At 39.9% G+C, this 16593-nt stretch overlaps 1 protein-coding gene across 1 annotated transcript in view; it reads left to right on the top strand.

The window, feature by feature from the left end:
• ADORA2B (adenosine A2b receptor) overlaps positions 1 to 9507 on the top strand; it is a 141135-nt gene extending 131628 nt beyond the window's left edge. Inside the window, exon 2 of the mRNA XM_082247589.1 lies at positions 8078 to 9507. Within this exon, the coding sequence (XP_082103715.1) occupies positions 8078 to 8768 (691 nt within the window). The 3' untranslated portion in view covers positions 8769 to 9507. The remainder of the gene's footprint in view (positions 1 to 8077) is intronic.
• Positions 9508 to 16593: the final 7086 nt, after the last annotated feature.

The following is a 16593-nucleotide window of genomic DNA, read 5'->3' as shown; positions in this document are numbered from 1 at the left end:
AAAGAAGGGAGTCTATTTCTTTAAAAATCCTATTGGGAATGAACACCTGGCTGTTAGATAGGATATATAAAAATTTAGGCAGCAGAACCATTTTTAACAGGTTTACCCTCCCTTATAAGGTCAAGGGTAGATTTTTCCAACTAGCAATTTTGGTTTTGAATAAGGATATGCCGTGGAGAAGATTATTTGAAATGTACATCGATAAAGGTTGCTGTACCTGAATTCCCAAATACCAGAATAAAGAGGTAACCTGCAATGGACATTCCTGCGGAAGGGAGATGGGGGATCCCAAGTCTACCGCAAATACACTTGACTTGGACCAATTAACTTTGAAACCGGGAAACCGGGTCCCAAAGTCGTGTATAGTCTTTAACACCTTCATAATCGTATTTTGAGGATCTGATAAGTAAAGCAGCATGTCCTCCGCGTAAAGGGAGACACGTTTTACTAAAGTACAAATCCACATGCCTTGTATATCTAGGGAAAGCCTTAAAAATTTGCACCGGGGGTTCTATAGCAATCGAAAACAATAATGGGGCTAATGGACAGCCTTTTTGAGTGCCTCAATGAATATAAAGTGGTTTAGAAACTCTGCCATTAATAGCCAGACGAGCTAATGGTTGGTCATATAAGATATGTATCCAAGTAAGGAAAGATTTGCCAAAGCCACATTTCTCCAGTACATAAAACATGTCAGGCCACTTGAAGGCTTTTTGTGTGTCGAGTGACACTACTGCCCTAGCCAGTGTGAGAGTATTTGAAGCCTGGAGGTTAGTAAACAGCCTACGGATATTTATGTTTGTAGAACGACCCAGAATAAAAGCCGTTTAGTCTGCACTGATTATGTAGAATGTGCATCATTGATGAGGCAAATGTTTATTTTGCTGTTCTGTTTTTATTTTTCTGCCGATGGTGGAAAAGCATTACAATACAGTGTGGTTACATGAGGAAGCTGGAGGCAAAATGACAATAATAATATCTACTAAACGGGGCCTAGGGTTAGCCATCAAGAAAGAAGAAGAGTAGGTCATTGGGTGCATCCACTCATCATTATACGCCTTTTGCTTTAAACCACCTAGAATTTAACTTTTTTTTTAGTTTAGTAATTTTAATTTTAATTCAGCTAATTTAAACTGAAGGTTAATTTGTACTTGTACAGTGCTTCTATCATGTACTTATGCAATTGGCAGTGATAATGTCAGCTAAAATGTTCATATTCTTTCCACAGTATTGCTGTAACAAAGCTTGCAGGACCACTCTTTTTGTTGTTTTTGAGAACATTTTGGGTTGGGTTATTTTGGCAATTGTTATTTATGAACTTGAGATTATGTCTGGTCCCTTTCTTCTGCTAGGGACGAGCCTAAATTTGAATATCTTTTTGAATACATTTGAATAATTGGACGTACCATCATCCACATAGTGACAAAAAACAATGGGAAAGGACACAGTTCCCCTAACAGTCTCCTAAAACAGGAAAAAATTGACTTTCTCTGTACCTCAGACTGAATATGCAAAAAGTAAAATTAAGAACATATTTTATTTATACAAAATATATTATTATTAAAACTGACATATCTGAACAAATCAGAATAAGACACATAATTCCTAAAATTACAAGGAGATGTATCACAAGTTGGTCTAGCTATATATGGATTCTACTGATACTTGGTATACTCCAGTAGGGAAATCAAAGGTATAGTGGCTTCTCATTGTGTGCATGTTCCTCTACATGTTTTACGGTTAGAGACCGCTTCTTCAGGAGGGGCACATTTAGGTGATATCTGAAATATAATGGCAAATTACAGATAATGTACAAAACAATATACAGTAGCATATACAAATATAGATGTAAGACAATAGCTATAAAGAGGGAGGGGGACACTGGTGCTTACCATACAAGACCAGCACACCAGATCAGAAACGGTGGCTCCGCCAACGCTCCCCCATGGCGGACATGTGTGGGTGGATGCATACAAATATGTAATAATGTAGTAAAATATGTATAGGGATGTCGGTATAAAGAAGAGAGGAGACAAAGAAAAAATGGGGGGGGGGGGTTGGGAAAAGGAAGGGAGGGAAGGAAAGAGCTAAGAGAGAGGGAAGGGAGGGGGAAGAAAACTAAGAAGAAAAGGGGGGAGCATTGGCGGAGCCACTGTTTCTGATTTGGTGTGTTGGTCTTGTATGGTAAGCACCAGCGTCGTCGTCCCCCTATTTATAGCTATTGTCTTGCATCTATATTTGTACATGCTACTGTATATTGTTTTGTGTATTATCTGTAATTTGCCATTAAATTAGGGGATTGGAGGACCTTGATTATGAAGAGCGTCTGCAATCGCTTGATTTATTCTCCCTGGAGAAGAGACGCCTGAGGGGGGACATGATAGCAATTTTTAAATATCTCAATGGAGATCTCAGCTTAGAAAAAAAGCTGTTCAGTCGAAGGGAGTGCATGTGGACTCGGGGGCATACAATGCGATTAGAGGAGAAGCGTTTTAACCTCAGGCAACGTGGGGGGTTCTTTACTGTTAGGGCTACAAGATTGTGGAATTCTCTACCACAAGAGGTGGTTTCTGCGGGTAGTATGGTGGCTTTCAAAAGACTATTGGACGTGCATCTCAAGGATCAGAACATTCAGGGGTATGTGAGATGATTACAGCCACACACACCTACACAGGTTGAACTGGATGGACTATTGTCTTTATTCAACCTCACCTACTATGTAACTATATGTAATATGTAATTATGTTTCAGATATATATACCTTTTGACCTCTCTACAGATATACTGTATATATATATATATATATACACCTTTGACCTCCCTACTGGAGTATACCAAGTATTAGTGGAATCCTTATATAGTTAGACCAACTTGTGATACATCTCCTTGTAATTTTAGGAATTGTGTGTGTCATTCTGATTTGTTCAGATATGTCAGTTTTAATAATAATGTCTTTTGTATAAATAAAATATGTTCTTAATTTTACCTTTTGCGTATTCACTCTGAGGTACAGAGAAAGTAAATTTTTGTCCTGTTTTAGGAGACTGTTAGGGAACTGTCTCCTTTCCCATTATTTTTTGGTCACTTTATTTCATAGCCATTAGTGTCAATTTACTTATTCAATTAATCTAAGTGTGCATGTTAATTCGCCCGTTCAAAACAATGATGTTTGCTGGAAAAGGCCAAATTAGCAAAAGTCACCAAAGCATCACTCCAAGGAGAAATAATTGCATTAATTGACCATTATTGAGAGCAGTCTTCAGTTTGAATGGGTAATTATTGACTGGTATAACAAAAATGTCACCTGATTAATGTCCTTTATATTGATCACATTCTCTATAAATCTTTTATCTGATTTGCTGACAAGAGAACAAAAGGAAAACCGCTTACATGAAGCTGTTGAATGTTAATCACTCGAGAAATTAACTGGCTAATAATAAAGGACTAACAACACGCCCTAAAAAAAATGTTTTCACGTCTCCTCAATCCTATTTTCTGTCAGAGGTTTGCCGTTATTTTTTTTTTCCGAAAGCGTGATAATCCACATTAACCACTTTATGACCGCCCGCCACAGTTATACTGCGGCAGGCAGCCGCTCCTGCGCAAACCGCCGTAGGTATACGACGGTCGTGTGCAGGGAGCTAGGGGGTGAGCGCGCGAAGCTGCGGCGCACTCCTGCCCCGCTCGTCAGCAGGGAAGCCGATACACGGGGAAGGCGGCTCCGATTGCCACCTGACACCCGCGATCGTTCCCCGCTGAGAGAGAAGAACGGTCAGCTGACCCTTCTCCCTGGAATGATCATAGAGCCCCTGTGATCCTTCTATATAGGATCGCAGGTCTCTATGGTCATTTCACAAGCCCATCCCCCCACAGTTAGAATCACTCCCCTAGGCTCACATTTAACCCCTTGATCACCCACAATGTTAACCCCTTCCCTGCCAGTATCATTATTACAGTAACAGTGCATATTTTTAGCACTGATTATTGTAGTAATGTCACTGGTCCCCCCAAAAGTGTCACAAATGTCAGTTAGGGGTCCGATCTGTCCGCCGCAATGTCGAAGTCCTGCAAAAAAATGCAGATCGCCGCCATTACTAGTAAAAAAAACAATAAAAATTACATAAATCTTTCCTGTAGTTAGTAGACATGACAACTTTTGCACAAACCAAAGAAAATATGCTTATTGAAATTTTTACCAAAAATATGTAGCAGAAAAAATTGGCCTAAAATGTTAAAAAATTTTGATTTTTAATTTTTTATGGGAATATTATATAGCAGAATGTGAAAAATATTGTTTTTTCTTTCAGAAATGTCACTCTTTTTTTGTTTATAGAGCAAAAAATAAAAATCACGCAGGTGATCAAATACCACCAAAAGAAAGCTCTATTTGTGGGAAAAAGGGACATCAATTTTATTTAGCTACAGCGTCGCACGACTGCGCAATTGTCCATTAAAGTAACGAAGTGCTGAATCGCAAAATATGGCCTGGTCATTATGGGAGCAAATGCATACTTTGATATTTGGCCTTACTTCTGGTCTGGGATGAAAAGGCCGTCTTGGTATGTGAAGTCACCTGCACCATATATGACAAGAATCTTCTCAGCTCAGTGGAGTTTATGGGGTGACACTGCGGACAATTCAGGGCAGTATTGCGCTAGTAATGCATTGTGAAATCTATTAATTTGTTAAAATATAAATGTTGCTTATCACACCGCAGATTTGTTTATAAAAACCCAGTCGTAATATGTTGCCAATTCATACTTTGGCTGCATATTGGCAAGTGAAGTGTGACGCAGTTGTGACTAACATAGACTTCAAACTGATGGGTACTTTTACCAAGTAAATTTGTGTTAAAGTGTTACCAAACCCACAACAGTAAAATCAGTCTGTATATGCAGTAATGCATGCTTGTTATACTCGCTGTGGAACCTAAGGGGTTAATCCTCTGCAATGTATAAAAAGGCTGTTTTATCCTGTCTTCTCTGATTCTCCTCTTCTTTCACTGTCCCCATCCCATCTTCTGATAGAACAGAGCCTTTGGAGTCACTCTGCACATGCTCAGTTTAATGTGTATTGCTAGAGAGTTTTTGTTTCTTGAGAGTGCATGTGATCAGCACAGGGCCAATCAGCACTGTCCAGACAGAGGGTCAGAGATCCTGCAGCCTCGTAGGACAGTCATGGGAGAATGAAAACTCCTCCTACAAGCTTTAACCAGACCTCATAGAAGTCAAAGGACTGCTATATACTGCTGATGAGAAAAGGTATTTAGCAGTTTATATTTACTAAAATAATTGCATTTTCATGTTCTGTGTAGTGTGGGAGACCAGAAATAGTGAATGCAGGTCCTGGGTTTAGTAGCTCTTTGGCCTCTTGCATGATACTCCTGTCTGAGCCTCTACTTTTTCAGCCTCTTTTTTAATGTATTTGCGCGTATTTACACGCATTTTGGCGTATATGCGTTTGCGTAATTTTGGGCACACGCCCGAATTTTCACACAAATGCGCGAAAACGTATTCTTGCCTTCTTGTCCTGCACATTATGTAAATGTGCTTTTACGCAGATTCGTGCATGAGGCATAAATTACTGACCAAAAAAGCAGATTTTTCTATTTTTTTTTTTTTTTTACTGAAAAATGCACGGCGCTTGTTTACACACATGTGTGCATAGGCACATTACAATTAATGGGCTGTATTTTAGCTCAGTAAAACAAAAAAGCTGTACTGAGCTTTTTTCAGGCAGCAGTGTGCAAGAGTCCTTTAACCACTTCCCGCCCGCCCTATAGGGAATTGGGGCACGCGCAGAGCAGCGATCGGTGCTGTGGTCTGTCACTCTGACACCCCACATCTCCTATATCGGTAAAGAGCCTGATGTAGGCTCTTTACCATGTGACCAGCTGTGTCCAATCACAGCTGGTCACATAGTAAATAGGAAGTGCCGTTGATCGGCTTACCTCAGTTCATAGAGGAGAGCCGATTTGCGGCTCTCCTGACACGGGGGGGGGGGGTCTGCACTGGTAATCAGAGCATTAATTACCAGTGCAGACCTTTTGGTGGGGTGCCACTGGAGCCACCAGGGATGCCCACCCATGACCCCAGAAATGCCCCCCCATGACCCCAGGGATGCCCACCATGGCCACCAGGGATGGCAATCAGGGCTCAGGGAGCCCACCAGTGCCCTCCCCATCAGTGCTGCCTGCCAGTGCCCTCCCCATCAGTGCTACCCAGCAGTACCCACCATTGCTATCTATCAGTGCTGCCCACCAGTGCCCATTATTGCCCACCAGTGCCGCCTATCAGTGCCCATCAATGCCGCCCATCAGTGCCCTCCCCATTAGTGCTGCCCATCATTGCTATCTATCAGTGCTGCCCACCAGTGCCCATTATTGCCCACCAGTGCTGCCTATCAGTGCCCATCAGTGCTGATCAGTGCCACCTATCAGTTCCACCTATCAGTGCCCATTAGTGCCACCTATCAGTGCCCATCAATGCCGCCTTTCAGTGTCCACCAATGCTGCATATCAGTGCTACCTATCAGTGCCACATATCAGTGCCCATCAGTGCTGCATATCATTTTTAGTTGAGAAAAAAAACAACAATCCTGTCAATGTCAGATATATTAATTTCTTTATATTTTTATACCTGCTTCTGTTTCCAAAATTCCTTTTCTTTAATTCCCTTCTTCCTGAGAGCTAAGTAGTAGAGGGTTTGCCTGCTATAATCACCCGAGCTGCCCTATTACTGTTAAAAAAAAAAAAAAGTGCAGGGAAAAGCAGCAAGACACAGAAAATAGAAATTTTGTAGGCAGTTTACACAGTACTGTATACAAAACAGTGTCGTCCTGGTTACAAGGAAGTGGCATATGAACAATATGGAAAGTACATTTTATATTGCATGTATAAAATAAATCTGAATCTTAACGCTTTTAGGACCAGAGTTTATTAAAGCTTTTATGCACAGAGCAAATAAAGCAGCATTAGTATGCATCAATAAACTAGACAATGGCTAAAAAATGTTTACATTTTTGAAGGAAATATAAGGCTTTTTAAGGCTCATTTGATACAGTTTTAATAGATTACCCTCTCATGATTTCTAACAATGTACCTCTTTGTCCATAGAGGGGGAGAGGCACAATGCCATCTGCAGGCTGGAGACATTTGTCAGCAAACCTCCAGCCCACATTTGATCACTGTGATTTGCTGCCGTTTGATCACATGATCAGGACCACTGCTCTTTGCTGGCCTAAGACCTGCAGCTGACAGCCTGCATGTTGAAATAGAATCGTGCACAGGCGTGTGCCGCTTGTTCACAGAATCTAGAATTATGTGCACTCAACACAGGAAATCTTCAGATGGTTGATTTACAGATTGTAGTTATCCAATTAATAAAATTAGGCTACTCGCATCGACATTCGGCTGGTTTAGCAGGAACCAGAATCATTTTTGGTATGTGTGTAGCCCTGTCTGTTCAACAGAAGCCAGTGATGAGAACGGCTTCTGTCGAATGGTCCTGCTGGAAAACCAGCATTCAATCAGCCCACTGCAGCCAATGGCTGCAGCGCTGATCTGTGTATTCTGATGGAGATGGGGGAGTCCCTGTTGTCAGAATACAATAGCTCAGTGGGGGGAGATCCCTGCATCCACATCGCTTGTGTGGATGTGGGAAACAGTGATTTTTTTTTTTTTTTCCCTTGAAAAAAAAATTAAAAATCTGTATTTACTGCTTAAGTTTCAAGGTGAACCTAAACATTTAGCATTTGAGCCTACAAAAAAGTTGGCCGCTGCGTTCACTAGTTTCAACACTACTATTTTATAAAGCCAATTGCAGCTTTGTCATACAAATTGCAGCATAAGAGGGAGTTTGCCATCCAAAATGTACTTACGAATGTGATGGAATAAGAGATGTAGACACATTCTGTTCTAAGAAGGCTTTACTGGTTACCATACGGGCTCAGTAGAAGGTATTTTGGTTCATTTTGGCCCTCCTCACTGTAACCTACCAGATTATTTTTAACTGATGAAAATTACTTCTTTACTTTTAGACATTTTACTTTTTAACATAAACAACTTTTTTCCTTGCAGGTACAAGAGTCTGGTCACTGGAAAAAGAGCAAGAACCATTATTGCTGTCTTCTGGATTCTATCCTTTGGCATTGGCTTAACTCCCCTGATGGGCTGGAACTGCATGGAAGGAGACTGTGGTTCAAATGAAACTATATCTAGCCGCAACAGAACGATTTCCTGTTTGTTCGAAAAAGTGGTTACAATGACTTACATGGTGTACTTCAATTTCTTTGGGTGCGTTTTACTTCCATTGTTAATCATGCTGGGAATATACATCAAGATTTTCATGGTGGCCCGAAAACAGCTGAGACAAATTGAACTAAAATGTATCGGTTCTGACAACTCAAGGACCACTCTTCAGAAGGAGGTGAATGCAGCCAAGTCATTGGCCATCATTGTGGGTCTGTTTGCTTTTTGCTGGTTGCCCATTCACATCTTGAACTGCATCACCCTCTTTGACCCTGAGTTCCACAAGAGAAAGCCAGGGTGGGTCATGTATGTAGCCATCATCTTGTCTCATGCCAACTCTGTGGTCAATCCCATCATATATGCTTACAAAATTAGAGACTTTCGTTACACTTTTCGTAAGATTATTTCTAAGAACCTTCTCTGCAAGAAGGACAACTTCTCTAAGTTTCCTAATGGCAGCATTGGGCATGCCAGACAAACGCATATCAGCAGCGTAAGTGCTGGCAATGTTTTTTTGTGACTTCATAGACTCCCTGGTGCCTTTAACTGGGCGAAGGAATCTTCTGTAGTTTGGTTTCCTGGACATATTATGAGAACTTATTGCTGAGACCATGAAGGATTTCCTGACTGACCACTTTGCTGCTGCACTTTGTTCATACAAAATGTTCACCTTTTACTTTTACTATGAAGGTATTACTGAAATTTCCAGTCTTCTCTGCACTGTTGACAGTCTTACAAATTTTACCGAAGCCATGAGATACCTACTCAACGATGCATGTTAAAGAACTTCATTTAAAAACAAAGATACATTACTTAGAGGGCTGTGCACATACTCCCTAAACTGGTGTTTTCACATTCTTAGAATAAGCAATTAAAATCATGTTTAGAAATGATGGAAGGAATTCTCCATAGCTACTTACATTTTTTTAGGATACGTCATATAACCAATGTCATATATGTTTTTGATTGTAACGTTAATTACTGTATTTGGATCCATTATATTTGTTAGGATTATGCATATAGTCCTATCCGCCGTATATGCCAGACTGTATGCGAAGTTCTCCATCTGTAATCCTATGCACACAGTCATAGTGTATGTAAAGATAACAGAGGGAAGAAAACATGGAGGACATTAGGTCACCTTAGAATATTAGATGGTGTTAAAGCCCAGCTTCTAACAAACTTAGAATCACCAAAGTGAAAAGTCAGCTTTTGAGAAAGTATTATTGCCTATTCTGTTCCCTTATACTTTCACAGGAACCTATCTATTGCTATGCATTGTACCCAACTGGAAATATTGCATGGAAAGATCAAGATATTATTTCCAGGTTCTTTTAATTAAGCTACCACATGGCTGCAAAATGGTCTGTGCAGAGTGCTAAACACGTCATGTAATTGACAGTAAATATCCACATCCTGCATTTGATAAAGGTTACCTGATTTTTTGGTACTAAATAGAAATTCCCATAATAGCTACATGGGAGCCGTCACTGCTGACTTGAATTAAAAGCTAAGTTTATCTTTAGTAACAAGTTACATATTCAGGGTATAACGTGCAACGTGTTGCTAAAACAGCAGCCTGACCCCCCCATTGTGACAGTGGGCAGGGGTTCTTCCTACACAGCTGCATCATTCATTTACAGCCATTTGTCAATGAATGAACTGCAAGCCCCATCTTCCACCATAATAAATGTGCTTTTATTATTAATATATCCTTTAATGGTGCAGACTCCTTCGCTGGCTTTATCTTTTCTTTACAACTTGGTGACTGTTTGATTAGAGCAAGCATGCCGCCAATGTTCACACACCAGACTTGCCTACTTATTCCAAGTCAGCTATTCAGTGTAAAAGTGACAGCCCCTTAAAACATCTTGGCAATATTTATTTTTTAAACAAACCTGTTTGAGAAAAATATAGAGCCTTTAATTGCAGATCGTTCTAAAACGCTAGCTGCCTGCTGTCATGTTGATCGTCTTTGATTCAAAGAGTCACTGCCAGGAACAAGTGTGAAGAATAGAGACTTTAGTATGAGTTTCCTGACCTGCATGTCTCCTTGATCTGTAAATCAGCCTACATATTTCTCTCAGTACAGATTTTCTTGAAAATTCCCCCAGCCTATATGACATCTCCATCTGTTTAGACCAGTGGTCTTCAAACTGTGTTCAGTGGGCATGATGTGGCCCTTTGCTTGCATGTATGTGGTCCTTGGGGCACAGTTCCTCTCACTGATAAAAGGTACTATTGCTCTCATTGACAAGGCACTATTCCTTCCACTGACACCAACGGGGCACCATTCCTCCCACTGACACTAATGATGGGGCATTTTTCCTTCCACTTTCAGCAAGGGTGGGGCATAATTCCTCCCACTGGCACCAACAATGAGGCACTATTCCTACAACTAATACCAATGACGAGGCACTCTTCCTCTTCTTACTAACCACAGGCATTATGTAATTTATTTTTTTTAACTCCCACTGACCACCAAGCCTAATGCTGGGGCATGTTCTATTTTCACTAGTCACACTCTGGCCCCTCTGAAGTCTGAGGGACAGTAAACTAGCCATTTGTTTAGAACGTTTGGCGACCCCTGGTTTAGACAAATGGTAAGATTTTCCATTTAACACAGTGGATAATTTAGGAGTCCATTTTTAAAGCATAAAGGAACAAGACAGGCAATAAAAGATTTTCTAAACAAAAGTTTTTGTACTTCTACAGTATAAGTTAGCCCCAGACTTAATATTACCACAATAGTTTATGTTACAATGTGGATTACCAGCATTATAGAATCTTTCCTGAATGTGCGTTCAGAGCAGAAGAGAACATCAGAGACAGCCCCATGTAAGGATGGACATCTTACTCCATCCATATAATCTGATTTTTAACTCTTTCTTTACAATGACTGGAGCAGGGAACAGAATCAGCTTGCTTTGTCCTGCATTGCCTTTCAGCAGGTTGAATCTAGGAACCGTGTGCTGCCCTCACATCCCTGAAGGCTCAAAATAGACTGGAACCGAAAAAAAGGCAATGCTGAGACAAGGTCCAAGGGGAAAAGCACAACTCCTAAGAATCCAAGAGCAAAGTCTACAATTTGCTGTAAATAGATCTATATTTATATATTTGTACTATTTCTGTGTTGCAGAAGGGAATCATGTAAATGATGTACAAAACACAGAGCAGGTCACTGGGTTGAAAACCTTTGTGTGGTTGAGGCCACGTTGAGAGTCTCTTGTGAGGCCACGTTGAGAGTCTCGTGTAAATTCATTGTGTTAAAGACAATCTGAGGTTCACTACTTTGGTGAAGGGCTACCCATTTTTGACCACTGAACATTTACCGGTTACACTATATAAGGAAAATGGATGAAGCTGTACGATAAAAGTTCTTAAAGGGAAGGAGACATAAAATACAGGCTGCCATTATCAAAAGGTACACAAGATTACCAAAAAGAGCAGTACAAAGAGTATAGGAAAACAGCAACCAATCAGATTTTATTTTTTGAAGTCAGATCATTGAGAGATATTCTATAATCTGTTGCTAGGACTATTGCATGTTGCCTTAGAGGGCTTTCATTCCCAACCTGCTTTTTAAAGGCGCAGATATTTGGACCATTATCCTTATCTTTGCTTCATTGCTTAGTAAGTCACTGACACTTCAGTGGTAAAATATCATGTTTGGTAGGTTCCTATGATCACACAAGAATGAGTGTGTTTGCTCATATTTATCACAAATAAATCCTTGTTTCCAGTGACAGTTCCAGATTTTCAATCCCAGGGAATGTTTGCTCTGTGAAATAACACAGATTTTCATACTGGCCAACTGCCTATGATTTTTTTAGTTTCTTATATTTGTCTTGCTAACCTAAGAAGAACTAGTCACAATTAGGCCTATGCAAGACTTTAAACACTCAGTCAGGAGTTATTACAATTTTACAGACTTTGTTATGGAAGATCTATATTTACCTCCATATTTAGGCTGTTTTTTTCTAGTCTGACACATCAGATTTGGTTGAAGCAGAAAGTGATGATGTTCCCAATCTTTAAATGGCTCCTGTTCCTGAGTAACAGGTGTCGGTTCTACTTAGGAACTCAACCCTGCTGGTAATAATAGAGGTCCCTATGATTCAAAGCTGAGTCCTACTTACTGACCATGCTTCATGTTACACCCATATTAATGTAACATTAAACCAGCTGAACCTCCTAGATCTCAATTGAGCAGGAGTGCAGTGATGTCATCACACTTGTGTTTCATAGAGATTTCTTCTAGCCCTGTATTTCGAGAGGCACAGACCTGCGGTTGAAAGAATAGTCTGCAAAAGCCTGGGCATTGCGCCCAAGACTTTGTTATGGAAGATCTATATTTACCTCCATATTTAGGCTGTTTTTTTCTAGTCTGACACATTAGATTCGGTTGAAGCAGAAAGTGATGATGTTCCCAATCTTTAAATGGCTCCTGTTCCTGAGTAACAGGTGTTGGTTCTACTTAGGAACTCAACCCTGCTGGTAATAATAGAGGTCCCTATGATTCAAAGCTGAGTCCTACTTACTGACCATGCTTCATGTTACACCCATATTAATATAACATTAAACCAGCTGAACCTCCTAGATCTCAATTGAGCAGGAGTGCAGTGACGTCATCACACTTGTGTTTCATAGAGATTTCTTCTAGCCCTGTATTTCGAGAGGCACAGACCTGCGGTTGAAAGAATAGTCTGCAAAAGCCTGGGCATTGCACCCAAGAACCACTGATTGCAGTTGCAATGCTTTTCAGCTTCCAATGCATAAAAATATTAAATGCACGTTTTGAATCAATATGAGTATATTTATTCTTTTATGCAAAAGGTGGCATTAGCCTTTAAGCCCACAAGTTGGGTAAAACTTGTCAGAGTGGGGGGATCCAGGGAGGGTCTTGTCTTTACCATATTTCTGGATCACGCTGCCTTCCATCGCCGATGCTTCTGTCTTCACCTGGTCTTCTTCTGGTTTTGGAGTCTTTGGCCATCTTTGTTGGTTGGGTCAGGATGATGTAACTCCTGTGTGAGTGCATGGGGGTTACCTTGTCCCAGCGTAGAGTTGTGCCAAAATTATACATTGAGCTGCACATGCGTGCCTTTGTGTACACTCAGGAAAAGAAAACTTAGGGTTTTTTTCTTAAAAAAAAGTTTATTTCCACTTTAGGCCTTTCATGACTAGTTCTGGTAATGTGCCAGCACACCTTAAGGAGAATCAGTGACTGCAGTGGGCCTCTATAAATCACACTGTAGCTAGCTTGATGCCAGGAGACATTTGGACCACTAAAAATGGTATCAATTTGAGATTCCAGATTGAAAGCAAATGAAGAATCTATATACAATGACATCATAAAGCAATTTGGAAGCCCATTTTAGTCATATATGGATAGCCCTTAGGAGACTCTAAAACAACCTAATCTGCTTGAAAGTTGCACAGTCTATGGATGTATTTTAGCCAATAGCATAATGACATTATCACAGCATGGAGGAGAGTATATCTTTTGTAAAAAGAGCAGCCTGTATTTTATGTTTAGTCGTACCTTAAAGGAGAACTATACCTGTAAAATAAGATCATTGTTCAACAATCCAATTCCATGCTTTACAAGTAATGCCAGATTCAGGTGAAACTACCTTTTTTTTTACTTCCCTGATCACGCAAAACTTAAGAAATGACTCCACTACCTCACATGAGGTCTGCAATCCACAAAATTGCTGCTTCCCATTGATTTTTTTCTTCTGATTGTCCGTGGCATTGTCCAAGTTTCTCAGCTATGCATATTACAAAATACTAAGCCTTACCTATTTTGTAATTGTTCACCTTCACTGTATATGACAATATTGGTTAAATGAAACACTCCAAAGCTACCTTTTGGTTCCAGTAGGATTTTGATGGATTGCCATGTGGAAACGCAGTCAAAAAAGGGCACAAGAGATCGTATCACATGTACCAGTCTAAATCCATACAACACATTTCACATCTTCTAATGTTAACTTTTTGATAATGTATCTTTATTTGAATACTGTGATTTTTTTTTTTAATACTGTACTGTTTTGCACTTTAATGGAAAAAAAATGCAGAATTTTACAATATTTATAAAGGATATGTTGGTTTTAGTTATGTACATTCCCTGGAAATATACAAGCTATATATGTGTCAAGTTGATTTTTAAATATATAACTTTATTTTACATAAAATGTAAATAAGAAAAAAATTGGAAAAAAATGCTTCATCCACTGTATGTTTTTGTGTAATTGTTCCTGCACAGAGATGTCAATCATAACCCTTGTAATGTGATCTTTATTAGAATATAATGACCCATTGTCAGGGGTCCATACTTTGCAAACAGGCTGTAGTAGCCTTTGTTGCATAATGTAAAGGGCCCATTGATGCTTTAAGTTGCTTTTGTTAAAAATCAGTACTTACAACAAAGAGATCCATGCAAAGAAGACATGAATTACTTGCCTCTCCCGCTGCCCTTGTTGTAGATCTCTGCATATGCGGGCTGAAGAAACTTCTGAAGCCGACTTTTCCAAGATTGTCAGTTTTCTGGTCCCCCATCACATGCTGTGGTCCCTCCTGTCAATCCTTACAGTAGTGACATAGGAGATGGAGGATTGAACCATGGAGTGCGGTAGGGGACCAGGAAACTGAATCTCCCAAAAGTTACAGGCAGAAGAGGTGGATATTAAATCTTTTCTTTGTGAGGAGCCCTTTATTTTGAAGATTGATTTTTAACAACAGAGTCAACATAAGGGTTGAATCCTTTCAAAAAGTTAAGAAAAAAAATTGAAAAAATAAATGTGATAACAGTGGACGTTCTGGAACTATTCAGCACAAGACAACATTTCTTAACTGTTTTTGATGTTCTTGTCATTACTGTTTTGCACACACTAAAAGCATTGATATTGAACTTTTGATATACAATGCCTCAGATCAAGAAGATTTTATTGAAGGAAGAAAAGCCAACTTGCCTTGAATTGATGTTTTTAGGCAGTACAATCTGGTGTAATACTCTGTGGATAGTTCCAACATATTGATATTAGGCTTTTTATCTTTTATGTACAACTATAAGCACTAACAATGTAAATGTATGTCTGACAGGAGAAGAAAAGGACCTTTACTAAATATATACTGTTGTTTGAATGGTGTACAAAGTTATAGTATGAATGCTTAGAAACCTGGTCGCCTTATTTATTAAAGTGTATTTTCCTCTACCTATGTATTTAGGCTTGGTTAATCAAATATCCAAGGAACAAGTGTGTAGTACACATAGCAACCAGTTAGATTCCATCTCGCAGTGTATCAGTTTTGTAATGTCAGCTCTGATTGGCTGGTATGGGTTGCTGCCCTGTCTATTATAAAAGACTGGTGGAGTTCTAAAGATGAAAAAATGGTTAAACAGGTGAATGATGCACTGTGGTGATGTTATGCATGCGTTCCCCAAAATCTTCTGCAAAAAATGTCCAGCTCTTTTGCATACAGTCAATAGATACAATTACCAATTTAAAGGAGATGGCAAGTAAAATAACAACCCCTCTGCCAATACCACTGAATTTGATTCAAATATACCTAAAGAATATCTGAAATACTTACCTGACTCGGAGAAACCACTGCTCCAAAATCCCACCATGGTCAGTTAAAAGCCTAGGCATCTGATCTGATCTCCGCCAAAGAGGAAGGTCAGAATTCAGATTGCCTGATCCTTTCCTTCCAAGGAGATATCACCCTGAAGTTGAACTCCGGGATAAGCCAACATTGCTTGAATATTCTTACCTGAATCTTGGAGTGCTTCATGTATATTTTCCTGATATGTGCAGTAAAGCTGGATACACACTATATGATTGTATTTAGATTTTTTTCCTTTAGCTTTACCAAAACCATATAATATGAGGTCAAACCTAAACACTTTGAAGGCAATCAGGCGGCCCTTGCATGACATAGTAGAAAGGAAATCAATGTATAGTGCATATCCAGCTTTAGTCAGTGTGAAACTTTGCCTCTGTGCAGGAACTTCCCGTAATAAAGACCGGTCACTGCTGGTCTCTATTCTTGTGTAGGGCGACTAGTCTTGTATCTGACCCCCCCCCCCCCTGTAGATTTCTGCAGGCAGCTTGTGGTGGGCAAGGCCTGCTGGACTCCCCCCACAGCTCTGCTCTCTGCTTAGGCTGTGAGGCTGTGGACCATGATGACACTGCTACTTTTACAAGGTGATATCTGTATTTGTAAGGACATTAGGTGCACACAAAACAAAATTATATTCTTTGTGGCTATCGGGGAAAATATTTAAATTGAAGATGTTGGGCCTGTAATTTTGCTTTAGGCTCCACTCACACTTGTGA

Source organism: Pelophylax lessonae (genome assembly GCF_965119305.1).
Source record: "Pelophylax lessonae genome assembly, chromosome: 2".
NCBI lineage: Eukaryota > Metazoa > Chordata > Amphibia > Anura > Ranidae > Pelophylax > Pelophylax lessonae.
This window is presented reverse-complemented; position numbering and strand designations above follow the sequence as displayed.